Below are 27,657 nucleotides of genomic sequence, written 5' to 3' on the forward strand. Positions count from 1 at the left end.
AGGCGGCCCGGGCTTCTTCCTCACCCGTGTTTAAAGGCAGCCTGCTGGCTCGAGCGTCCTCCTGTCCCGGCAGCTCAGACTCTGAGGAGCTGCCGACATCGCCAGGGCAGCCTGGCTTCCGGTGTCTTCCGCGGCAGGTGCGTAGGGCCCCACGTGGAGCTCCCCGCGCGGCTCCGGCCTGTGGCAGGCGTGGTGTCGGGGTCGCGGGGCGGGGAGCGGAAAGGCGAGCCGGTCCCCTGGCCCCTGCGTCTGCGCTGCCCGGGCAGGCAGCCGAGTTGTTGCCACACCGTTGCCCCGCGGGGTCTCGGCGTCCCGCGTCCTCTCCGCTCCCCGAACTTCCCGCAGCTTTTCTTGTGAGGCTAGGCGTCTCGCCTGCCTGGTGATGCCCCAGTTCTGCTTGCTTGATGGAGCTGGAGGGAAGCGTGAGGCCGTAGTGACGACCGAGCAGGCTGGGAATCCTAGTTTATGCTCTTTAGTACCACGTGACCTGACCAATGCCTTGGTCTTTCTGAAAAGCGTCTGATCATCTGTAAAAAGGGGCTGAGTAGCAGAAACTACCCCGTGAGGTTGCGGAAAGGATCAAAGGAAGCAACACTTGCAAGCTTCTATATTTGCAAATTCAAGTCGGTTCAGACCTTGTAGATGGCTGCATTGCTTTGGTCGTTGGGTTTTCCTACCCACTTAACAGTTAGTGAGAAATAATAATACATAAATTGGATATAGAAAACAGTATTGCTGTATTTGGGGAGGAAAAAAATACATTCAGTACGAGGTGCTGCGTGAGACTGGCCAACAGCTTTCTTCAAAAACAAAACAAGCTATGCTCTAAGGTTGTTGCATCATTGATGACTTAGTTTATGCTATTAATTTTTTATGGGCTGTATAAGAACTGAGCTGAAACCCAGATATTTAGAATGCTCATTTGTATTTGAGCCACGTTGTGAATCGATCGAAATACTTTAATTTTAAAAGGAAATGTTTATTCCCACATTAACATTTTATTTTGTTTATTAACTATTAATACTTTATTTTGAGGTCAAAGATACATTGAATTTAGGAGTTTTGAAGGAAAGAGTACTGCAGTTGCAGACTGCAGTCTAGATGTGTGTTAAGCGGGGCATGGTGGAACACACCTTTAATCTCAGACTTGGGAGGCAGGTCTCGGTGAGTTCAAGGCCATGTTGGTCTGTAACCAGTCAGAGCCACACAGTGAGACTCTGCCTCAAAATAAATAAATAGATTGATAAATGAATTTGTATTACAGCATTATTGGAGTGAGTGACTAGACTTAGAATATAGTACAGTATAGAACAGCAGTCATCAAAAGATGGAAAAAGTGGGAGAGCATTTTATATTTAAATATATATTTTAAATATATTTTATATTTAAAAAACAAAATCCTTGAAATGTAATGCATATCAGAACCTGGAGAGAGAAGCTTGAAATCTTCTGTTTTTCTTCCTTTTTCTTTTTATTGTTATATGACACCTGGGCGTTGGGGAGAAGGCTTATTGGTTAAAGGTGCTTGCCACAAAGCATGAACTGACTCATGAAAGTTGTCCTCCACCTCCACACGAACATGGCACATGCTCACTCATGCACTCTCCGCATGGGGTCAGGTAATAAGAATATTTTAAGATTCTTTAAAAAGTAAATGGGAACTAATAATTGTAATTTGTAACTTTTGGGGTACAGGGCAGCATTTCAGTGTATATACACTGTATTCGTGATCAGGTTGGAGGAACACCTCTAACATCAGACATATTATTTCTTTGTGTTCGGAACATTCAAAATGTTCTCTATTAGCCAGTTTTGGATACTCATTTTGTGAAACACAGTTTTCCCACTAGGCTTTAAAAGCTAACTCTTCCTTTTGCCTGGGCCCCATACCCATTAACTCATCCTGTCTGTGTCCTTCCTCCCCTGTGCTTGTCTTGAGCTATGCTAAGTCATGATTCTTTTTGTTTTGTTTTGTTTTGTTATTGTTTTTGTTTTTCAAGACAGGGTTTCTCTGTGTATCTCTGACTGTCCTGGAACTCACTCTGTAGATCAGGCTAGCCTCAAACTCACAGAGATTCGCCTGCTTCTGCCTCCCTGACTGCTGGGATGAAAGGTGTGTACCATCACTGCCTGGCACACTATTATCTTTTGCCGGGGACCAGCCTCAGCAGTTTCTGGGGTTTGAAGGATGGGAATACCTGGAAGGCGCAATAACGACTCAGAGACAATGCTCGTGCAAGCTTGACAGGTCGCTTTGGGCTTCTGCAGTTGCTAAGTTTCTTTTTCTTCCCTGGCTTCTCTTAGTTTCTTTTAGCTTCTCTTAGCTACTTCTCTAACTTCTCTTGCTTTAGCTTCTGCTTTTGCCCTGGTGACCTCAGTCTTTTATTATCATAAGCAAGGGGGAACAGAAAGAAAAGGGGAAATCACCCAATATTCTTAGAAAATCTCCAATATATTCTTCATCATCTTTTACTAAACACAGGAACTATCCCAGACTTAACACCAAAGCAAGCATAATCTATTTTTATTATTAATGATTATACAATCTTTTGAGCACTTGACCCAAAGGGTAACAACATGCAATTTTGCAAAAAAAGGTAAAAATAAGAACAGTGGTCAATGTACCAGACAGTCATTTCCCTCTCACACAGTCTACTCCAACCTCAAGACCCCTGTAGCTGCCTAAGTTCCTCCTCAGCCCTCTGCAAACACTAAGCCCCATGACGGGTGGGCTACAATGACCTCAGACAAGAAATCTGTCCCTGCAAGTCAGCAACTTCTGTCCTATATCCAACAATTCCAAGGAAGACTTAATCTAATTTATAGAGCTTCTATGAAAGGAAGCTCACCTTTCTTGGCAGCTCTTTTCAATCTAGGAACTCAATAAAGCTTGTAGCAATCACTCCATCAGTTGTCACATTATCTCCACACTCCTTCAGGAGGAATAAAAAATATCTGAAAGTTGCCATCTCCCTTTCTTGGTGGAGGCCACTATTCTCCTATTCTAGGTTCCCACACTTTTAGTTTGTCATCCCATCTATATGTTACTCCATCCACAGTCTTTAGCCAATACCCCTTAGGGTCTCAAGTTTTACACAATGTCCTTGGAATATCCTCAGAAACTGAATTATTCATCATGGCCAATTTAAGTCCAGTGTGTTGATACACAGACTATGTGCTATATTGACCACACATTCAGTACAGTTTATCCAAGCCTAAAAAACTTCTCCAGGCTGCAGGTTATTTTCCATGAACTGCATAACTACCTTAACCCCAGCCTGAGTGATCATCTTTGTATAATTTCCTTGAAATTTACTTCACTCCTTTCCTGCATCACAGAAATCACCATTGGTCTAAGAACACAGAACATGAAGATCAGATAGAAGAAAAAGACTAGTATTACAAGAAATATTTATATGGAAGAGGGCATGACATGTGCATGCCATAAAGCATGACCTTGGGACACGTAGGCATTTTTGCCTTGGACCCCTAGAGGCATGCTAAGCAGAAGATCTGGAGGGGAACACAAGGCGGGTTGATGGTCCACAATCTCAGGTCCCCTTTTCTCCAATCTCTGCTGGCAGCACGTCAGCTATCTTATATGCCGTCCCCGGCAATCTTTGACGTTAATTTCATGTATGAGAACGTGAGATGGTACCACCAAAAGTTAGGGTGAGACTTCCCATCTCAGTTAAGTTAGTCTAAAAAAAAATCCTCACAGAGGCTTGCCTCTTAGGTGGCTCTAAATCCATACGCTTATAGTCAAAGAGTAACTACAACAGCGATGCTGACAATTTTTCAGATGCTCGTTGTCCTTTTGTATTATCTCCTGAGGAGTGACTATTCAAATCATTTGCCCTCTTTTTAATGGGATTATTTGGGCTTTTCTTGTTGAACCTTTTTGAGTGCTTACTACAGTCTAGAAATAATCTGCTGCTGGCGTAGTTTGCAAGTGTTTTTTCCCACTGTCAGTTTTTTGCTTTTGATGTTTGTGCTTTGTGGCATAGTTTTCCCTATATTTTCTTCTAGTAGTTTTAAAGTGTAAAGTCTCACTAACATTGCTGCCTTTGTTGAAAATCAATTGGCTGTAAATATGTGTGTGCATTTATTTTTATATTATGTTTTGTTCTCTTGATCTGCATGTCAGTTCCGTGTTGTTTAGTTACTGTAGTACACATTGAAGGCAGATATGGTATTGAGTTCAGCATTATCTCTATTGCTCAGAGTTGCTTTGGTGATTTCAAGTCTTGTTTTCCTTATGAGTTTAGGGGTTGTTCTAGTTCTATGAATACATTTTGCTATTTCTATGAAGAATGTCTTTGATGTTTTTATTGGAATTTCTCTTAATCTGAATATCATTTTGAACAGTGTGTACATCTTAACAGTGTTAATTTCTTCAAACCACAACATGCAATGTTTTCAATTTTTTTGTATCTTTAATTTCTTTCATCTCTGTTTTTTATTACTGTTACTGTAGAGATTATTCCCTTTCTTTGTTAACGATATCCCTAGGTCCCTGCATCTCATTCCTGTGTACTCTACTTGTAGCTGGAGATTTTGTTGTTGCGCTTGCAGTTTTCACTGTGACTTACCATATGAGGTTGTGAAATTAAGTGTGGAATTTTATACCTGGTGGCATTCAGGTTTTTCTGATTTTTGGATTTTGGGCTTGGCAGTGTTTAACCTGTATAGAACCTGGCCCTATCCTTAGTTTTAGGTCTACTTGGGTCCTAGAATGTACACTTTGTGGATAGGGAGACTACTGTAATTCTATTACCAGTTTTTCTGAGGAGGTACTAAAGAAAGATGTAAAGTCACAAGATACTAAAACCTATTTAAAATATAAATAAGTCTGGATTATTGTGGTCAGTTGCCTTAAACAATAACAGTCAAAAGTTTCAAATTTTGATGGGCCCAAACTTTCTTTTAATGTATATGAAAGTTTATATATATATATATATATATATATATATATATATATATATATATATTAGCAATGTTTAAATACTCTAACAATTTTTGAGATATAATTTACAGTAATGTTCACCTTATTACAGTGGACAGATTAGTAAATTCAGGCATCCTTATTGTCTAATTCTAGGATATTTCATTATCTCAAAGAAACTTTTGTTTCCATAAGCAGTCAGTCTTCTTTGATTGTCTCCAGCTCCTGGCAACCACTAATTTCCCTACCTTTTTGGATTTTTGGATTACCTTATTTTGGATGTGAGTGGACACATACCATGTGACTTTTTGCCCCTATTTTCCTCTCCTTAGTTTAGTATGATATTTTTAAGGCTTACACATGTTGCAGCAGATCTCTGCTCTCTGACTGATGCTGTATTATATGGATATATCATTTTTATCCACTCATCAGTTGATGGGCATCTGAATCTGTCCACTATTCAGTTATTATGAGTAATTCTGTTACAAATATGTAAGTTTTTGTGTGAAGAGTGTATCTTCAGTCTTCTTGTGTTTATAACTAGTAGTAGATTTGTTGGGTAATAAAGTAACATTATGTTTAGCTTCAGAAACTGCTAGTCCGGTTTCTAATGGCACTAAAATTTTGCTATATTGAATTTTAAATGATCAAACACTGATAAGTTATAATTGAACTGTCATGGTGCATTGGTTAGTATAATGGTTAATTTTTGTTATCAACTTGATTTGATTAAGAAACACTGGGTATGTTAGTGAAGCACCCCATTGGCTGTGTCTGAGATGGTATTTCCAAGGGCTTGGAGCTTGGTACTGAATAAAAAGGGGGGAAGCAGAAAGCATGGTGGTCACCGGCATTCCTCTTTGTCTATTTCCTGTTTGTTGCCACAGGACCAAGACTTCTGCTTCATACCTTCTGCCATTGTTTTTGCATTCCTTTGAACCGTGAGCCACAGTAAACCTGTCTTATGGTAAACTGCTTTTCTGTTGAGTATTTCATTGCCAAAAGCTATGGCATAGAACAGCAGGTGGCAATTAATATTCAAGGTGTCAGCCCATCAGAATAATTCTCTGACGGGAAACCTCATTAGGCATGCCCATGGGGCTATAGACTCAGGAATATCATTTGCTTCTGTCTGTAATTTCTCATGTGCTATTGCAATTTTTCCCTAAACAGCTTTGGGAATTCCCCCACCGCCTGTATTGTAGTGTGTTTATCTCATAAATACATTCCATCTACTGGGCATATTTATATTTATATTGCCAGAAAGACAATTTCTCTTTAAGCTGTATAATTTTGATGAATAAAAAATATGTTTCATAACTAGGCCTATTGTTCCATGAGGACTGTGAGACACTTAGGGCCTGTTTTATATCACAGCTCAGGCTGACATAGGAAAATAGTTGTGTCTCCCCAGCTCTAAGACAGCTATATACCATTAGCTGATTAAAAGTAACTTTAGATTAGACCAGGTGCCTTGCTAATGGGTTTTAAGACAAACTATTCCCAAGAAATGCAGTCCAGTTCACAAGGACATATAGCCAGTCTCAGTCCAGTTCACAAGGACATACAACCAGCTCTGATTTGTCAAACCAAAGTTAAAGGTGCAAAGCAACTTAATCGTTGAGGCAGCCTCTCCCACTAGGTCTGGTTCATTATCTAGGACAGCAATTAACTTTCTGCACAAATTCCTAACCACAGTTACATGATATGGGCCTCTAACCTGAAGACTCAAAGTTAAGCCAACTAACTGTTCTTTGTGTTGGATCCTGAAATTATGAGAGTGATAGAGAGCAATTAACTGAGCTCTAGAGACAAAACCAGCTTTCGTTCAGAGACACCATGGGGGAAGATTTTCCAAATGGCCAGGGCTACAGAGTATAATCTGATTTCATAGCCCCAAGAAAGAGTTGTAAGTTTCCTTTTTTATGGTCTAAAGTTACATGCAGAACAGAAAAATACATTTAAGATTTAAAACGCTTTTAGTGTCACTCTGCTTTGGAGAGTGCCCAGCAAGCTTAGCTGGGTTCTCCCCTCGCCTCCCCTCACCCTGCAGCTCTCGCACCGGGAGGCCGCCTACCAGCTGTGCTGTTGCTTGTTGCTGCAGCCTGCACCCTCCCCGATGATACAGCTCTCTCTGTAAACAGTCCAAGTTCGAGAGAGCTCAACATTTGTACCATTGTTAGTCACACAATGTTAGTTTAAAATGTTATTACACTCAGAAATATAGCATGTAATACATGATTTCCTTATTTTTCTTAGACTCCTCAGTAGTTTAGTCTTTTAACTCTTTTAAAAATCCTTTGCAGCTGCAGCTACAAATTACAGCCCCACCAATTAGGAAGCTGAGATTTATTACATGTGAATTATTGGGATGATGCAGTTTCTTATCACTTACTTAAGAAATGAAATATGACCTTCAAATGTAACTTCATTATTGCCTGAAGGATTCTGTTGGATATATATAGCTATGAAGGACAAAGAGGTAGAAATTCAACATGAGAGAATAAAGAAAGTAACCACCAGAGTGCATGCGAATTTATTCCATTCCTTAAAAAGCCCTCAGATAAAACTTCTAAGTTTTGCTATGTTGTGGCTTTCTCTTTGAGCCCTGTCTGCAGCCTTGGAGCTGGTCTCCCATGCTGTAGTATCTGATGACAGTGATGAGAAAAATAACCAGTACAGTGATATAATAAAATGTAATTTGAGGAGCTTAAGTTAAGCTGTGTTCATCCTGTATGAACAGAATAGACCCAGTATTCACACAATAAGTGCTATTGGTTACAAGGAAATCAGACCTAATCCCCTGTTAGTCAAAGTGTGTGCTCTGTTACAAAGCTAGCAAGGTAATCTTCGTAACAAGACAACATATAACTGCTCTTGTGTGAGGGTCTGGTTTAGTCCCTCTCTTTTTTTTTTTTTTTTTGGTTTTTCGAGACAGGGTTTCTCTGTGTAGCTTTGCGCCTTTCCTGGAGCTCACTTGGTAGCCCAGGCTGGCCTCGAACTCACGGAGATCTGCCTGGCTCTGCCTCCCGAGTGCTGGGATTAAAGGCGTGCGCCACCAACGCCCGGCTTAGTCCCTCTCTTTTATTTATTCCTTTCCTGACTCTCATAAAGAATTTGAGAGGACTTTCTTAAGATTATATAATATGAAATGATAGCTAAACCGACTTTAGATTAGACTTTGAACCAGTGAAAATATGGAAGAAAGAAGGAAATTTTATGTAGGTAGTTATGTCTTAAGGATAATATAGTTGTATTATCCAATATATTTGACAATTTGACTGATAGCTTATTCGTAAACATTAGTAAGAAGTGGCATTCATTTAGAGTCCTATACTTATACTTTCCCCTTGTAGATGCAAATGTTTTATAGTTGTAGTAAAAGAGTTTTAGGGGTGAGCCTTAGAATAGTGCTAGTCAACAGTCTTAAGCTATGCAGAGATATCCTGAGTATTACTTACTTCTGATTCACCTAGGGCTGTCATTATTTGTCAGACATTTGTGACTGTCTTCTGCCATTTATTTCATGGGAATGTAAACTTAAGGTATAAAGATTTTTACTCAATAATATATTTCACTTGTTTACTGTGTTTTCAGAGTACATATATTGAAGCTAGAGGCAAGATATTTGTGTAATTTCTGGTAAGTCAAGTAATTATTTTAGAGAATGAGTTCATACAATACTTTTGTAGCTATGTTTCCAGTCATTTATGTTTTAATAGAAATTTAATGACTATAAGGTAAATAGTACAGTTTTTTTTTAAATCCTGTAATGTCAAAAGAGCAGATAAGCTCTTATATAAACCTATTTCTCTATAAAAGAAAATATCCATAAGTGTATGCCATCATTTCCTAAAGCTTCGGATTAATTTATTGAATCAGAAACTGATGTTTTTCTTTGTGAAGGACACAGTTGGTCTTAGTATAAAGATTAAATTTTCTGCATGATCCACGGAAGAAATGGGTTAGATTAACAGTTTGAGCTATAATTTTATTCTGCATCAGCTTTTCCCTCTCAATCCACAGTTTGCAAGGTATTTGAAAAATTAAACCCAGCACTTTTCATAATTTTGCAGACAAAATCTTACCATTTTCATAATTGAACATTAAAAAAAAAATCTACTCATCTTTGGTATTAAAATGACTATAGCATTTATGTAGACTAAAATATTTAACTTTGTAGTTGTAAAGAGAATAACTGGATTATTTTTCCCTTCTAGTGTTGAAATTAATACATATGGCAATGAAGAAGGAGACAGAATTTGGGATTTTCATCTAAAGAAAATGATAGAGAACAACCAAACCTGTGTTGCAGGACAGAACTCTGTGCCCTACATGACTTGTCTGGTTCATGTGCTTGAGGAATGGTTGGGTGTGGAGCAGCTGGAGGACTACTTGAATTTTGCAAACCATCTCCTGTGGGTTTTTACCCCACTGATACTTTTAATACTTCCGTACTTTACGATCTTTCTTCTCTACCTTACTATTATTTTCCTCCATATCTATAAGAGGAAGAATATGTTAAAAGAAGCCTACTCTCATAATTTATGGGATGGTGCGAGGAAAACAGTGGCAACTCTGTGGGATGGACACGCAGCCGTTTGGCATGGTAAGCAGGGATGCTGCGGTCTGTTGCCATAGTGTGGAGCCCTGGCACCATATTTCTGTTTATTGATTGGGAAATTACTGAAAATGGAAGGAAGGGATGCTTTAAAATTCCGTGTTAATCTGTTTCCATGTGTTGTGTATATGTGTGTCTTGAAGTGAATTTCATAAACACATTTCTGTTTAAGAATTACACAGCATTCTCAAAAACTATAAACTGAAATATGAAAATTGATATTTAAAACATCTATAAAAATTACTTAAAATATCAAAACTTCTTGTTTTCTTAACACACAAAATAATAGCTTTTATTATGACATTTTCATATGTGTCTGTCATTATGCTTTGTTCTTACTCACGGCCAGTTCCTTTTTCCTCTCCCCATCTTCGCCTCCGTTTTATTCCCCTCCCCTTTTAAGCAGTCCCTCTGCTTTTATTTCTCATAGATTCCACGACCATCTTTTGTTCCCTCCTCCTTTTCCCTTCAGACCTCTTCCTCCTTATAGTCCTCTCTTTCTATTTCATAGAAACTGCTTTTTCTTGTTGTTTTTAAATATGTATTCATTTTTATTGCGCGTGTGTATGCACACGTAGGTGAGTGTGCTGGTAGAGGCCAAAGGAGGCTGTCAGATCCCTTGGAGCTGGAGTTACAGGCTGTTGTGAGCCAACTAAATTTGTGCTGGAAACTGAACTTTGGTCCTCTGCAACAGCAATAAGTCTGCTGAGCTGTCTTTGCAGCCACACTTGGTTTTATTTTTTGAGGTGAGGTGGGGGGTGTCTTGCTATGTAGTCTAGCCAGCCTGGAATTTGCAATCCTGCTTTGGCTTCCAGAATATTATGGGGGTTATAGCAAGTGCCAACATGCTTGGCTGGAATTTTTTTATTTATATTTTTTTTAGTTTTACTTCTTAGAGATAGGGCTTCTATGTAGCCCTGGCTGTCCTGAACACTCGATGTAGAACAGGCTGGCTTTGAACTCACAGATATCCACTTGCCTCTGCCTCCCAAGTGCTTTAATTAAAAGTGTGTGCCACTGTTATTCTGTTTATGGTAAATTTGATTCCACCAATGTGGCATTTTAAAAGAGTGAAATATTGTAGCATAATAGTAAACATTAAATATAAATTGTATGTGATGTTTACCTATTTGTCGTTTGATTTATCTAAGAAGTTGGAGTGTCTTTCTAGATAAGTGAGATAGCAATACATTACTGTCCAGGAAATTTAATCTCTCTATGATTTGAGAAGCTGTGGTGCTGTACACTTTGGGATGGTGGCTCAGGTTTTGGCTGTCCTGAAAATTGCCTCTGGTTGTCTGTTTTCAAGGACTTGGTGGTTTTTACTTCATTTTCCCACCAGTCCTTTATTTGTAGGTGGCATGTATTTGGACTATATAAAAATGCCAAAGATTTAATCCATATGTGCCTCAATTCATAACAGAATACCTGAAATTAGGTAATTAGTAAATGGCTGAATTCTAAACATCTAAGAGGATGGGCAGATACCGCCTTGGCTCCTGGTGAAAGTCTCATTCGGCTTCGTGCATGGCGTAAAAGTGGAAGGGCAGTCAGGTGCCTAAAAAGAAAGAAAACAAAGGATAACCTTACTTTATAGGAGCTTGCTGTTTTAAAAATAATTACTAACTCATACTAGCTGTACAAATTGGAATTAACTGCAGTGTCTCCACCTGTGCTTCCATTGTGCATTAACGCTGTCCATGTGCCCTTGTTCACTCCTACTCGTTAGTCTCTAGTGACCATTGTTCTATCCTATAAAACTTGATACGTTTTCATTTAATGAATGGCTCAGCATTTGGAGTACTTGTTACTCTTGCAGAGGACCCAGATTTGGTTCCTAGCACCGACATGGTGGCTTGCAACCATTCATAACTCCAGTGTCTGAGAATCCAGTGCCCTCTTCTGACTTCTTGGGCTTCAGGTATGCATGTGGTGTACAAACAACTACACATTCATAAAATAAATCAATCTAAAATAAATGTTAACACAAGATGAAGGGAGAAAGGAAGAAGCTCTTGTTCTCCAGGTCATTTTAAAGTGTTTGGTTTTGTTGTTGCTGCTTCTTTGAGCCTCTTCTATATTCTGTGTGTCACTCGTCTAATGTGCTGTGGTGTTTTTTCATTTTGTAAGATTTCTCTGAGCACTGTTGTTTCCTTTGCTCTGAAGAAATGTCTTGGCTCATAACCACATAGCCTGCTTTACTTGCTGAGCCTTGTGGTCCTATCTTAAAAAATTCGAACTAAATTACTTAAGTAATTTAGTTCCCTAAGAGTAAAACTTGGTTATGGGCGGCTGCTTTAATCTATTAAGGGTGCTGTCCCATCCTCTAACAACTTCCCAATAGACCCCATTTCTTATAACTGCCTCATTTGAACAGTTCAACCTTGGCATGTGTTTTGGTGAGAGTGAAACCACATTTGAGCCAAAACAGCATGTGACAAAGATTTCTATAGAATATTGTTGTGCCCCAAAGTGGTTTCAGAGCAGAGTTTTTTTTTTTTTGTTTTGTTTTGTTTTGTTTTGTTTTGTTTTTTAAGACAGGGTCTCTCTATGTAGTTCTAGCTGTCCTGGAACTTGCTATGTAGACCAAACTGGCCTTGAACTCACAGAGATCCTGAGAGAACAGACTTTGAAATAGACACTAGGTGATACACATCACTGATGTATAGGCTGCCATTAGGAAAACTCACCACTGATACCCAACTTAGGCTAATGTGTTGTGGTAATACTATATTCATATTAAAATATCTATAAATCCTCTTTTGTGATTGTTTGTCATTTCCAAACACTGTTAAATACTGACTGATTTAAACCTTATATCATGATAGATAAAGTTTGTATATCTCCATTTTACTTCTCAGGAAATGGAGGTTCAGAGAAGTTATTTCCGAGGTATACTAGGAAGCAGAATGAGGATACAGTCTTTGACAAAGGTTTCTAGACCCCTGCACTAGGGATTCAGGATCAGAAGTCATGGTTTTGAGGTTTGCAAACAGGAATCATATGCTTTTGATGCTTTGAGTTCTTAGTGTTCACTATTAAATGCCCGCTGGCGGGTACAGTCCTCGGGCACCCTCAGTGTTTTATACAAAGCAGTGTCTTAGCAGGCACGTGCCTGTCTCAGAGTTGCAACTTGATGGTTTTAAAATGGTGAAATTTATTGGCATCATTTAAGATACTTGTTAGGAATTTACATCTTCCCACAATATATATATTAAATTATATTTCAAGATAATATATTTTAAGCAGTTTCAATTTACATGTGAGTGGATAAGACAATACAGGTAAATTTAAGCACTGTTTTATACTGGAATTCCAAGGTAATTTTAGATATATACTTATGGTTCAGAGGAAATAAAATATTCAGCACTTAGCCCACTTTAATGTGTTAGTGTGATGAGATATTTTATCTGGATAAGTGATAACTTTAAAAAGTTGATCTTGTGACAAATAAAAGTTACTTGTGACCACATTTTGTTTAACTCAAATCAGTTTTAATGTGTGCTTTTTAAACTTCAGAAACATAAAAAAACATGATCATTGTAAAAATATAATAAAAAAAAGCTACCTAAAATTTACTGTGCAAATGAACTTTGTTAAAATTTTGGTTTATTTATCATTTGTATATGTGTGGCTAAATAGTATTTTTCATGCCATTGATCCTTCTCATAAATACTACTTTTGATAATTTAGTAATTTATTTAGTTACCTGTTACTGAGCAGGTTTTGTTTGTTTATAATGTTTTTACTACTTAAAAATATCTTTATGTCAGAATCTATTCAGTATTTTATATTTTGAAGTTAAAATTTACTCTCAGTTTATATATACTCTGATTTTTCAGAACATTCTGTGATTCCCTATACAATACAATGAAACACCAATTTGAAGCTTTTTAAATAACTTAGTTTGGTTGGCAATAAGTCAATGAAGTCTCTACCCTCAAGTGGCTAGCAGCCTTTTAGCTCAAACCTTTTGCTCAATTTTAAAAAAGCATTATCCCTGGAAAATGGGAATGACATTCTTTTTTTTTTTTTTTGAGACAGGGTTTCTCTGTGTAGCTTTGCACCTTTCCTGGGACTCACTTGGTAGCCCAGGCTGGCCTCGAACTCACAGAGATCCGCCTGCCTCTGCCTCCCGAGTGCTGGGATTAAAGGCGTGCACCACCACCGCCCGGCTGGGAATGACATTCTTAAAAGCTAGTGTCTTATCATTTATTTCCCTTGAAAATTAATAAGGGAAAGTCCTTAATAGACATTTTAGGTTTTTCAGAAAATTAAATATGTGTACTGGATAACTGTAGTAAGTTCACTTCATGCATTGTAGATTCCTGAGGTACACTGTAGGACAGAAAAGACCCCTAAGTATATTCATATAGGATCCTACTTAGGCTAAATATACATCAGCAAGAAAATGTAGGTGCATTCACACTAGGTGGTGAATCATTTGTGGGTGAGAGTGTGCAAAGCCATGAGCATGGGGAAGCTAAGCCATGTTACGAGGGATCTCTGATGGTTGTCCTCAGCTGCTCAGGCAGCCCTATCCTAGGATCTACTTCTCCACACTTGGCTCTAACCTCTTGTACCAGCCCATGCCTGGGGTGGATTCTGTCCTTGTTTCTCTCAGGCCTACGTCTGTATTTGTGCTGTCTGCCCTTGGCTGCCTTCCTCCCTGGCCCCCATCACTGTGGACTACACTCTTTCCTACAACCCTGCTTTGCTTTGACTCCCACTCCTGGGCCACCCTTGCTTGTGGATCCCTTGTCCTTCCTGGACTCCCAGCACACACTCTGCTAACTCTCCACTGTAGTGCCTTGTTTATTATGTCACGTTTTATGAACCAAATTATTCTGTGTCCAAAAAGAAGGGAAAGGGCGGGGAGAACTATCCAGAGGAGAAGGGAATCGGGAAGGCAGACAGATTTTAAGTTCCTGCATTTTATGTATTGACAACTTGTCTTTCAAACAGGTTATGAAGTTCATGGGATGGAAAAGATACCAGAAGGACCAGCACTTATAATTTTTTATCATGGAGCTATTCCCATAGACTTTTACTACTTCATGGCTAAAATTTTCATCCACAAAGGCAGAACTTGCCGAGTAGTAGCTGACCACTTTGTCTTTAAAATCCCAGGTAAAACTTAACTGTGTGTAGTGATTAAATCATGTGGTAGACTGTCTTTAGTATTGTTTATTAAGTGTTTGCCTCTTTATGATAACAAATTTGAAAAAAATCTAATTATCCAGTTTAACTAATACATCTTTAAAAAAAAAAATAGCCAAAAATGTCACCTACTTTTTTTTCTCTGTTGCCTAAACTGACCTTGAGTGGGTAATCCTCCTGGCTAGCTAAATTATCCCCTCCCGCCTTCTCTCTCCTTCTCTCTCCCTCCCTCCCTCCCTCCCTCCCTCCCTCCCTCCCTCCCTCCCTCCCTCTCTCTCTCCTCCCCTCCCTGTCTTTCCTCCACTGACTCCAATTATTCTCTTCCTCCTCCTCTTTCTTTGTCTTTTGTTTTTGACTGTGCTGGAGATTGATCCCTAGGGATGGGCACATGCTAGGCAAATGCTCTACCACTGAACTACAGCCCTCCAGTCCTATTTATTTTTCTTTATTAATAGAAATTTAGTCAGTGTTTTTTAAGTTACAAAAACTCTTTTAAAAATTGAGATGGATCCTGTTGGTTACCCAGACTGATTTTCAATTTGTGGTCTAGAGTAATCCTTCTGCCTCAGCCTACCAGGTAGGTGGGAACACAAATATAAATCCCCAACAGCAGGCTTAAATCTTGAACTTTGTTTGTTTATTGTGATGCTGCAGATGGAACACTAGGCATGTGCTCTGACCTTGAACTATATCCCTAACCCAAATCTTGAACTTTCAAGTAGAATTAAAAGAGAAAGATACATAATTTTATACAGAAGGTAGTTAAAATTTCATATTTTTGTATGATAATTTTTTCTTGTTTAATGCTACTAAAGTTTAATAGCAATCAAAATTGGGAAAAAATATATACAAGATATATTTGTCTTCACTATCCTAAAGAGTATGCATATACATTACATGTCTTCCAGTGTATGAGTTGCCTCACAGACAACAGTCCTCTTGTGATTGAGGACTGCATTTTAAAAGTCTGTTCATAATAGCTTTATATTTTAAAAAAAAAGTTAGTCAAATTGTTTAAGATAAAAGTTATTTTTAAAAAAATCATTGAATGAAATTACTGAGAATAAATCTTATTTCCTTTCATCACTAAATCACTAGAAACAAGCCAGGAGAGTTGGTAGTTTGTTCTCTGGAATAATAAAAACAGAGCTGGCCCAGCAAACAGACTCAAACCCAGCAACGAGTTAAGGAACAGTCTCCTCCAGTCCTTCCATACATATGGTTAGTGCTTTAGTATATGTTAGAAAACCTGTTTATACTTTGTGTTATATGTTAAATCCAATGTAAGGCTTTCCTTTGCAAAGAATGTGATGAGTTTCTGTAGATTGGGGACAGAGGATATTATAATCTCATCATAACTAGTTATTTTCATTTTTTTTTAAATGACACCTTTTCACACATTTACATTTTATGGGTTTTATGCCCCAAGAGATTTAATGGTAAGCATTACTGTCTTAATGCCTCCTGTGCCTGTCAGGTTCTGGAGGTAGAACTTTCCACATGCTAGCCAGTCAGTCTTACCACTGAGCCACACCCCAACCAAAAAATGGTTTTAATGTCTGGCTCAAGTGTTTTCTTCACTATTGTTTTTTTTATAGAGCTATAGAGGTTTGGTTTTAGCTTTTCTTTTTCATAAATAAGAAAACTGAACATTTTTAGGTTTTTCAAAACATTTTTTCTCTATGCTCATACCATATTTTGACATTGATTTACCTTTAGTCATCTATTATTTATGAAGTTATAAAATCATTATAATTCTTAGTGCAAGAGAGAAATTCTGTATTTTACATATCCTCTTTTCCATTTACTCTGAGAGTGCACCTAATTAAGTCAGTGAGGTTTTGGTGCAGAGTAAGCATTATTTCAATCTTAATGACATTTATAATGTTGTTTCAGCTCTGTAAGGCAATGGGAAGCTATGTTAGTCTGCCCAGTTCTACAAACCTTCCATGTTCTCAGTTTCAAGCAGGAAAATACATGTACAGTGGCAATCACATGAAGTTCCACTGTAGGGTTTTTAATAAAGTATTTCTTTATTGACAGGTTATCTTTCATGCAGTAATAGTCATAGTTTGAAAAGCTATATAATGTTAAGGTTTGGAATTAGCTATTCTTAGATTGAATACCCTTCTTCAGTTGATTAAAACTCTCAACGATATTTGCTGTTATTATAAAATTTTAATTGTAGGATTAGCATCATTTAACTTTATTTCAATAGATTTGATTATAGTCTTAGCTAATTTTGCTGTGGCTGAACATGTTTTATATTCATGTGGTTCTTTGCTGCAGGGTTAGTGGGAGATTGGGGTTTTGGTTGCTGACGAGACATCATCTCTGATTGTTTTAATAGTACTTGAGAATATGTATGGCATGAAATTAAGTGGAAGGCACCTAGGGCTGGACATAGTGCAGTGGGCAACTGTTGTGTGGCTTTGAACACACTACTTAACTTTTAAGCCTAAGTTGTCATCTGTAAAATGGGGAGAAGAATCTCGATTTTTCATGATAAAGTTTTAATTTAGAGTTTGAAAATGTAAAGTAGCTATAGTAAGGAGGTGATTAGCCAAGAAGTAATCAGTAGTAGGTGATCAGTAAGATATATACTTCATGAGTGAAACTGGTCTTATACCTTAAGAGCTATTGACTTAAAGTTTTCAAAAGTCTGGGTAGTAAACTGCATAGATCATGATGAGTTTTGCTTTTTTTTTTTTTTTTTCTTTTTTTTTTTGGTTTTTCGAGACAGGGTTTCTCTGTATAGCTTCTCGCTTTTCCTGGAACTCACCCTGTAGCCCAGGTTGGCCTTGAACTCACAGAGATCTGCTTGCCTCTGCCTCCCGAGTGCTGGGATTAAAGGTGTGCCCCACCACCATCCAGCAAGTTTTGCTTTTAAAAGAATTGAACAAGATAAAGATAAATCCTTATGAATATGTTTTTTACAGGGTTCAGTTTGTTACTAGACGTATTTTGTGCTCTTCATGGACCACGAGAAAAATGTGTTGAAATCCTGAGGAGCGGACACTTGCTAGCTATTTCACCAGGTGGAGTCCGAGAAGCCTTACTTAGTGATGAAACCTACAGCATCATATGGGGTAATCGTAAAGGCTTTGCTCAGGTTGCAATTGATGCGAAAGTGGTAAGTCACAGCAAAGTCATTTTTCAAGCGAAGCTTAGTTGAATTTCAAAGAAATGCTTAAAAAGTGAGCCAAAGTGTATGAAACCAGGTTCTTTTATTGTAATAAAAGTTACTATATATAACAATTTATAGGAATATATCAAAAAAGCACTATTCCTTATACGTGAGGAGCCATCTTAAAAAACAAAAACTGACCTGGCATTTTGGCAAGTATCCAACAAAGTTTTATTTTTCAGTTGTAAATTCCACGTTCTTCTTTATTAGATTTGTAATTCTGTACACAGTCCCACCATTCTTTCAGTTATTCTTTTTTTTTTTTAAAATCATACAGTCAGCTCATTTTGTGTATTTTAAACCTTTGGTAACTTCGACATGAATGAGTTAGCGTGTTTCATGGATGGTTTAATCGTTTAGTAGTTTTATGTATAATCAGATTTTATAACAGTACAAGTACTATGTGACTAATGTCATTTTTCATCAACTATGATTAGCTGTTTTTATAGTATGATAAGAAATGGACAGTGGTGAAATTTAGATATTTCTAAAGCACTTTTCACATGAATTTTTCAATAAAATTAAATGTACTTGGGAGATTCCTGTAATTATTGTACTTCCAGCCTGAGTGGTAGAAATGTGCTTTTGATGTTTTCTTTTGCGTCTGGAAAGTATTTCTTAGTCTTTTGCTCTCCGTATCCCAAGGAACTTGATCCTGAGGGATGCTTACTGTCAGAAGGGGACATTGCTGTCCCTGCCAGACTCTTGTTCCTTTCTCCAAACTTCAGGAACTTAACATTTCAGGTTGCTGTCGTCAGGGAGACCAACCTGCATCTTTGGTCTGATTGCGCATCATGTAAATGTAGATCATTGATTAAAAAAGAAAGATTGTGGGTGATTCATTCTAACTAAAGAATATTATCTAAAGGAGAATGGATATTTTTATATTTGAATTACAAAGTTTACAGTAAAACAAAATACTCCAAAATGCTCAGGAGCTCTTTTCTCTTGTACATATGCCCCTGCAGACGCATGACTCCTGGAAGTCACTGCTGTAGTGCTTCACTGTGGGCTCCTAGTTTCAATGACTCTAGTTTTTAACTTTCAGAATAATATGTTTAAACAGTACAGTCCTACAATAGATTATAAGTTCCTTGAGTAACTTATAATTTTATATTTAAATCCTTAGTGCAAGGATCTACTTTGAGTAGGGTTTAAGTGTTTGTGGAATTAGCTTTTTGGTCTTTAAACACAAGATTACTTAACTCAGCAAAAAGCTTTTTAATTTATTTATGCATTTGTTATGCTAGTAGTAAAAAAAAGTGACTAATACCACATTTCACCCATTTTCTAAAGTTTTTTTAAGCGTAGATGTGAAAACCAGAATTGTAGCCTGTGAATAATATGGAATACAAAGGCTGCTTGCAGCTGTGTGAAACTAAGAATAATCAATGTACTATTTAAAGCAAGAATAAAATTCTAATCTAAAACAAGACATTGAGGTTTTTTTACATTTATATTTTGAAAGATTTTTTATAAATTTCAGATAAAGATAACAGAAATAGTTTTGAATCTTATTAGTTTATCATGGAATTCTAATTCTTCATCCTTAGGTTTACATTTTTAAGCAGGATATTGCTTAGGAGACCTGAAAGAGAGAAATGACAAAAGAACTTTCTCAGATTCTTGAGTTTCTTGGTAACTTTCTATGATAATCTAGATAATTCAATTAAGATCTTTTATAAGTTCTAAAATTTTGAGAAATAGCCTTATATAAATTTAAAATAAATACATTTTAATGCTGTGAATTTACCAATAGCATAAGTTCGATAAATAGTTTGCAGCACTTTGGAGGTTTGTCCCAGGACTAGACAGTCAGGGAGTGACTTAAAGTATTCTAATGCTGTGGTTCTCAACCTGTGGGTTGCAACCCCTTTGGAGGTCAAACAGCCAGTTCTCAGGGGTCATTTAAGACCATCAGAAACCACAGACATTTGCATCATGATTCGTAACAGTAGTAAAGTTATATTTTATGAAGTAGCAACAAAAATAATTTTATGGTTTGAGGTCACCACAACATGAGGAACTGTATTAAAGAGTCACAGCATTAGGAAGGTTGAGAAGCATTTTGTTAAAGGGTCTCAGCTTTAGGAAGATTGAGAACCACTATATTAAAGAGGCTCAGCTTTAGAGAGGCTGAGAACCACTGTGATAAAGGGTCTCAGTGTTAGGGAGGCTGAGAACCACTGTGATAAAGGGTCTCAGTGTTAGGCTGAGAACCATTGGTCTAATGTTACAGATGAGGAGAGTCCGGCACAGAGAGGGAGGGATGGGAAGGATCTGGTCACAGAGATGTGAGGAAAACTCAGTAAAAAATACATAGTTGTAAATCATAACTATCCCTTAAAGACCAAACCATACTTCCATAAACTATGAGAACACACTCAAAACTACAGAAGCAAGATTAGCTATGTTTAAAAAGGGACTGCAGGGCTGAGGCTATAACTCACTGGAAGAGCACTTGCTTAGCATGTGCCAAGCTTTGAGTATGATTCTCCAATAATGCCTCTTCCCCCAAAATAATTAAAAAAGTAAGCTGGGCATGCTGAAAGAAATTCAAGAGGAATCCAATTATAGTTCACAAAATATCAGCAGGAAGTATCTAAAGGTCTTTTGAATGGGACAGACTTGTGTTTTTATTTTTTTATTCTCTCACACATTACATCCCAACTGCAGTTTCCCCTCCCTCTTCTCCTCCCCCTCCCACCACCTCCCTTCTCCTCAGGGTCCACTCCTCCTCTGTTTCCGTTCAGAGAAGGGTGGTCTGGGACAGACTTTTATATGTTCCATATAACACTCTTAGTTTGTGAATTCCTGAAATTATTTAGATAGTGTCACATCTAGGTTAGGGAAAAATTAGTTTAATTAATTAGAAATAAATAACAAATGTAAAAGAAAGCAACATTGTATTTAAAAATTTGTGTTATTTCACTTTATCCATAAAACTTTTGAGATAAAGGTAATTATTATACTTCTTCCCACTCTTCACATGAAGAAAGATTTGATAATCACCTTGTTAGTGTTTCCTCTATTTTTAGTAGCAGAAGTAGGACTCTATGATCGTGCCAAATTGATGCCCCAAGAATAGTTTTACAAATCTGTACACTTGTTATATACGTAGAGAGCCATGTGGGTACAGATAACATGGAAGACTGAGGCAAGCTTTCTTCTATGAAATGGCTTCTGGAATGTTCTTCTCCAGAGATTTAGCTATTTAAGGAATGGTGTTGAACTTGAATCATCCTCATGAAGTGCACACTCTAATACAGCTTGTGGGGACTATGTCTGTCTGTCTGTCTGTAGACATGGTCAGCAGTTCCAGTCACGGGAAAATAAAACAGTATCTGTGAAAGGTTTTCTATTTCTCCTATGCATTCTGAGTTCTCAATTTTGGGAATGTAACTTTTTTTTTTTTTTTTTGGTTTTTCGAGACAGGGTTTCTCTGTGTAGCTTTGTGCCTTTTCCTGGAACTCACTGGGTAGTCCAAGCTGGCCTTGAACTCACAGAGATCTGCCCTGCTCTGCCTCCCGAGTACTGGGATTAAAGGCGTGCGCCACCACCGCCTGGCGGGAATGTAACTTTTAAAACATTAGGATTTCAGCCATTTCATTTTACAAAATTTGTAATCCCTTAGATAGTAGTAGATTTTTTTACAAAAGAATTCAGTGTCCATTATCATCTCTATGTAGTAGTTTCATGAATTAACCTTATCATTTTACAATTTGATAGCTGTGTGTGCTTTTTCTAGTGTTGACATCACTGTCTGTGACCTCTGTGTTTACAGAGCACAGTTCATTAGGAGCATTGTCTTTCTGTATTTGCTCCTTCCTTCTTTAGTTCTTCCATAACTTCCTTTTATTTCATCTATTCCAGGTACTTTTCTAAGTGCGAGGGATACATCAGTGAACAAAACATGTATTAGGTGTCCCTGAAATATACTAGATGTCTTCCCTCTGGTGCGAGGGGATTGCAGGTGATCAGCTAGTTCACTGTGAGGACAAGTTGTATGAAGTTTATCCTTGTGTTTTCTTCTGCCCAGTGAAGTGAGTGGAAAAGACTTAGAATATCATTATCTTTATCTAAACCCTGCTTGTCAAGGTGTATAGTTCTGCAGATAATGTGGAACTTCATGAACACGTGTATATATTTTTACCTATTCTAAAACATTAGTTCAGTATATTTGTTTATATATTAAAGTATTTTATTCAATTTTGATATATTTTACTGTTTTTAATAGCATAACCTTCCTATATTGTTGGGCTCACAAAAATGTGTTGTAATTTCATGAGAACATGTTGTGAAACCTACCATTTAAATTGATTTGAACTTTCCCTTTATCTTAGTTACTTTTCTGTTTCTGTGACCAAATGCCATGAGGAAGGTAACTTACAAAGAAAGCATTTAATTTGGGGCTCATGATTCCTGAGGGTCACACTCAATGATCATCAGGGCAGGGAGCATGGCAGCAGGCAGGTAGGCATGGCACTGGAGCAGGTGCTGAGAATTTACATCTGATCCATAAGCTAGAAATAGAGAAAGCTCACTGACTGGTATGGGTTTTGAAACCTCAAAGTCCACCTCCAGGGGCACACCACCTCCAACAAGGCCACACCCCCTAATCCTTCCAAAGCAGTTCCACTAACTGGGGACTAAGAATTCAAATGATGAACCTATGGGGGCCATTCTCATTAGCCACCACACTCTTCAAAGTGTCTTCATTTATAACTTCTTTAATGAGAATATTATTTAGGAATGAGTAAAACTAATTTACCATATTCGCTTTATTTAATGAAATTAGTGAGTATCATAATCCTGTTGAGGTTCAAGGGTTTATATATGTAAGAAAAATCAGTAGATAAAATATTGCATGCTGCAACTAGAGGATAGTCTTTCCAATTTATATTTTCATAAATGATGAAGTCAGTTTAGTCTGATAAATCAAACCACCTTAGATATGCCTTTAGTTTTAAAATCTACTTTTAGGATCTCAAATGCGCCTTCACAAAAGTTGCCTTAGTGACTCAATGGAGACCTTAAGTGGATTTATTTATTTACTTTTCAATTCAAATTCTTTTCTTTAGCCCATTATTCCTATGTTTACACAAAATATTCGAGAAGGATTTAGATCACTTGGAGGAACAAGTAAGTTCTCATTCCTATGGTTTTTAATTATCGTGTACTCTATAAAACAGGCGTTTTGAACACTGTTAGGAAAATTTTTGATTTTTTTTTTTTTTTCGAGACAGGGTCTCACTGTGTAGTTCTGGCTGTCCTAGAACTCACTGTGTAGACCAGGCTGGCCCTAAACTCATAGAGATCCATCTGCTTTTAGGCCTCCCAAGTACTGGGATTAAAGGCATGCACCACTGTGCCTGGTGACTTTTGAATTATTAATTTTAGAAAATGAATATTTAGGTACTGTTCTATATAAACTCTGAGGGATAATTTGTTCTAAGTAATGACAGTTATTATTTTGCAGGGACTGGGGATTGAGACCGGATCTCACAATGTAACCAGGCTAGCCTCAAATTTGTGATTTATATGCTTGAGCCTCCAGAGTGTTGGTAGACATTATGCTTTTGTTAAGAGTATTATATACATATTAAATTTTATTTGAAAGGGCTTTTTAAAACGTAAAAGTGATCCATCTAGTACATAGTGTTAAATTATATTGATAAGATTTAGAATACATTTATATACTATCAACTGAAGAAACTAGCTTTAAAATTGGATGATCTACATATTAAACTAAGATTGGCATCATAGGAGATGGGATGTCATTTGCTTTGGTTTATCCTATTACTTTAGAAGAATACTATGAACCATAATATGTTTATATTGATAAGTTCTTTTGTCTCTCTTTAGTTTATTAATTAAAAATTCACTTTTAATATAGTTGTAGGAATAAAACTTAGGTTTTTTTCTTAAAATGTCCCTTATTTTGGAATGTTCGATTTGTTTTCAGCTTGAGGTTTATATGTTATGTTCAGTTGAATATATTTTTTGTAACTGTTGCTGTTCTTATCCACATGAAAACCCCTTAGCAATACCTTGGTATTGCTTTAATGCATTTTTTATATTTAACTTTAGAAATTATTCTAATTTTTTGCTAATCTTTTTAAATAGCAAATCAGAAATTGTTTCTTGAATTATTCAGGTTATTTTCAAAATTCTATTGACTGCTTTTCAATTTTACTTAAATTTAAAGTTCAGTATCTCTAAATTAAGTGTCTGTTGTCTTTTATTTTAACTTTATTTATTTATTCATTTATTTTTGAGGCAGAGTCTCACTGTTGCAGCCCTGGCTGGCCTGGAACTTGTTATGTAGACTAGGCTGGCCTCGACCTCACAGAGATCTGCCTGCTTCTGTTCCCTCCCACCAGTGCTGGAATTAGAGGCATACATCATCACACCTAGCTAATTTTAATTTTTTTGAGTGTTACTTTGGGTGTGACAGTGATTTTTCTGTTTCTATATGTAATCAGCGTTTTCAGTGTATAACTGTATTTCAGGAAACTTCCCTTTTTGGATTACAATGTTGCTGTTTTTGTTTTTCAACCTTCTCTGCTTATTTATCTTTAATACCTTTAAATCCAATCCTGCTGAGTTTGAAACCTGGTTGTCTCTAGTAGGCCAGTGCGTGGTGTCTGCATGAATTGGACCTGGACTCCCTTGTCTTTGTCTTTTATTCTTGTAAATCATTTGCTTTGTGTCCCTAAACATTTTAGCTTCCAGCTCTGCTGGCACTCAGCCTTTGTTCTGCAATAATAGTAACTGGTTGTCTTTTGAGACTCTTATGTTTTAAAATGTTTCTTGGTCTTTTAATGAATTGGTTTGATTTTCCTTTTATTTTTAAATTTATAGAAAAAACTGAGTATGTTCCTTCAGCAGTCTCTAGACTCCATGCCTGTGAGCACATTGCACCAGTTTGTGATGAAATGCTTCCTTTAGGAAATGCTGTGCTGGTCATATAGCGCAGTGGTGGAGCACTTGCTCGGAACTGGAATCAGTGCCCAGCTTCAGAATCCTCATACACACACACACACACACACACACACACACACACACACACACACACACACACACACACACTGCTAAGAGTTGGTATTTTTGCCACCTTCCTGAAAGTCTTGTGTAATTAATTAGAAAGTTTACAGTTATGTGCCTAGCACATTTGGCCAATAAGAATGATTTTGCTTACTTTAAAACAGGATTATTTAAGTGGCTTTATGAAAAATTCCGCTATCCATTTGCTCCAATGTATGGAGGTTTTCCTGTAAAGCTGCGGACCTTCTTAGGAGATCCCATTCCATATGACCCAAAGATAACAGCAGAAGAATTAGCTGAAAAGGTAATTTGTGGTTTCTTTGTTAGTCTTAGGACAGATTTTTGTTTTAATTATTTGAAATTTCATTGTGTATGTATTATATGTATTATGTGTATAATATATATGCCAGAAATTCTCAAACAGTGATTTTACCCCATTGGAAATATTTGGCAAGGCTCAGTGACATTTTTACTGACATGAAAGAGAATGGACGGGGTGACTATAGACATTTATAGTGTTTAGAAGCCAGGGATAGGTTTATAGGCATCTAGAAATATGTTTCTATATCTCAATTTTTAATAATAAATATGTCAGGTGCTGTGCAGTGAATGGAAGCCTTGAGGTTTACAAGGCAGAGGTACAAAAGCACAATTTGAGTAGCAGAAGTTAGTGAGCACTTTTAAAATGTTGGAGTGGTCAGTAATCTAGCAAAGAGATGAAGAGTCATGAGGATGAGAAAAGACTACTCCATATGGAATTAAGCTTGGAAGGCGCCTAAAACTATGAAAAAAGCAATACTGGCCTGGCTCATGCTAGGCAAATGCTCTACCACTGAACTACATCCCGTGCTGTGTATATGTTTTGACTATAACTTTTGTACCCACCTTTATATACTGTACTAGTGAGGTTCTTTAAAAACATTTTTGAATTATGATGGAAACTATGTAAATTTGCTGGGCATGGTGATACACCATTAATTTGATATTAATTCCAGTTCAGGGGAAAGGGTAGAGGTAAGTGGATCTCTGTTTGTGGCCGGTCTGGTCTATATAATGAGACCCTGTCTTAATCAAAACAAGATGAAACAAAACAAAACAAAAATAGGTATACTTACAGTTTAGTTCTGTTAAATACATCCATGTTGTTGAACAGAAAATATCTTGAAGATTTTTACCATGAAAAACTAGGTCTATTCCCACTGAACACCATCTTTCCATTTCTCCCTCTACTAAGCCCCGACAAAGCCTCAAAACCTGAAATACTAAAATTGCTAGAAGAAAGCATAGGCTGTGCCCTGCAAGATACGTGTGGAAGAGAAATTCTTTTGCAAGTAGTATAACATGAAAATCCTACAAGATGATTGATCTGTACTAAGTCCAAACCAATAGTGACTTTTCTTTTGTTTTCTAAATAGACCAAGAATGCTGTTCAAGCTTTGATTGACAAGCACCAAAGGATACCAGGGAACATTAGGAGTGCTCTGCTGGAACGCTTTCATAGAGAGCAGAAGGCTAATTAGCAGATGATTTAATGTATCTATAGTGACAAGCTCGTATATATGGCACTGTCTTTTAAATTTTTATAGGTTATATAATAGTGTTTCTAAAATATGTTAATAAGCATCTTTCTTAGAACTAGTTTATTTAAATTTATACTGTTAATCTTGTCCTTTCAATCAGTTGTGTCAAATTTATTAAGTAACTCTTCACTTTCCTGACTCAGAAAATGATCATGCTGCATTTGCAATCTTTAGTAATATATGGTAAGCATAGAGTTTTAGATTTAAGTCATTCATGATATCAGCAGGTTAAGCAGACTTTCCTAAATTGTGTCTATTGTGTTGATCTGATCATAAGAGAGCACATGCATTAGGGTGTAGTACTGGCTTAATTTAGATGAGAAATGCCTTTCTCTATCTTCATTCCATTCACAACTGCGGGTAAGTTGTGGAATGCTTTTGTACTTCAATTATTTATTTTAAGCATGACAATATTTTGGTGACATACATTATTTTAAGTTGCTTATATCTATTGTGATATCTGTAGTGTGAGAACTATAACTGAATTGATTTCTGAATCCTTTAGGAGTTATGTGCATTTTTTTTTGTCCATTGGGTGTTGAAACGACTCCTTCAAATGTGATGTCCAGTTGCCAAGCACATTGAAAGAGATGTACTGTTTTATAAATCAAGACGTTGTTATTTGTAGTATTTATTTACTGAATTGTTTAGTATTTATTTTAAACAAGTATCTAAGTAAACATATAGGATGAATTGTCATCATAGTGTTTTATGGTGTAAGGGTAGAATCATGGTCACGCTCTGCACTTCACATTAGCAGCTGATTTTAGGCTAAGAAATAAACAACAAGAAAACCCTGGTTTTGCTTATATCGTGGCTTGTTTTTCTGGGCTTTGCAGCTAATCACATGGCTTATTATTTCAATAAAATGTACTTGAATGATGAATTTCTGTAAACATGGAGCCCTCTGAAAATGTAATAGCATTTGATTTGTTGTCTCCTTGAAAACTGATTTTAAAAGTATTTAAACAGCAAAGTGTCATAAATCTACTGCAGTATGTCCCTTTCCACCTTTGTAGTACTTGGGTTTTATATGGACTTTTTAATTACAAGTGTATATTTATGACATAAAATATATATAGAAATGATGTGAAAAATAAAGATGAATTGCAACTCA

The 27,657-nt window shown here is 37.0% G+C and overlaps 1 protein-coding gene across 5 annotated transcripts; it reads left to right on the forward strand.

The window, feature by feature from the left end:
• Tmem68 (transmembrane protein 68) lies at positions 1–27,657 on the forward strand. Of its 5 annotated transcripts, XM_015986275.3 has the most exons (10): positions 1–137; positions 1,507–1,619; positions 5,833–5,912; positions 8,543–8,587; positions 9,166–9,554; positions 14,532–14,696; positions 17,666–17,859; positions 22,995–23,055; positions 25,125–25,264; positions 26,376–27,657. In XM_015986275.3, exons 5-10 carry the CDS (start codon positions 9,230–9,232, stop codon positions 26,478–26,480), a joined length of 990 nt encoding a protein of 329 aa, XP_015841761.1. In that variant the 5' UTR covers positions 1–137; positions 1,507–1,619; positions 5,833–5,912; positions 8,543–8,587; positions 9,166–9,229; the 3' UTR covers positions 26,481–27,657. The 5 variants fall into 5 exon arrangements, with proteins under 5 accessions (XP_015841761.1, XP_006992699.1, XP_042126828.1 ...); XM_042270894.2 differs by lacking the exon at positions 5,833–5,912 and having other exon boundaries at positions 7–137; XM_015986274.3 differs by lacking the exon at positions 1,507–1,619 and having other exon boundaries at positions 15–137.

This window comes from Peromyscus maniculatus, chromosome 2, assembly GCF_049852395.1.
Source record: "Peromyscus maniculatus bairdii isolate BWxNUB_F1_BW_parent chromosome 2, HU_Pman_BW_mat_3.1, whole genome shotgun sequence".
NCBI classification, from domain to species: Eukaryota; Metazoa; Chordata; class Mammalia; order Rodentia; family Cricetidae; genus Peromyscus; species Peromyscus maniculatus.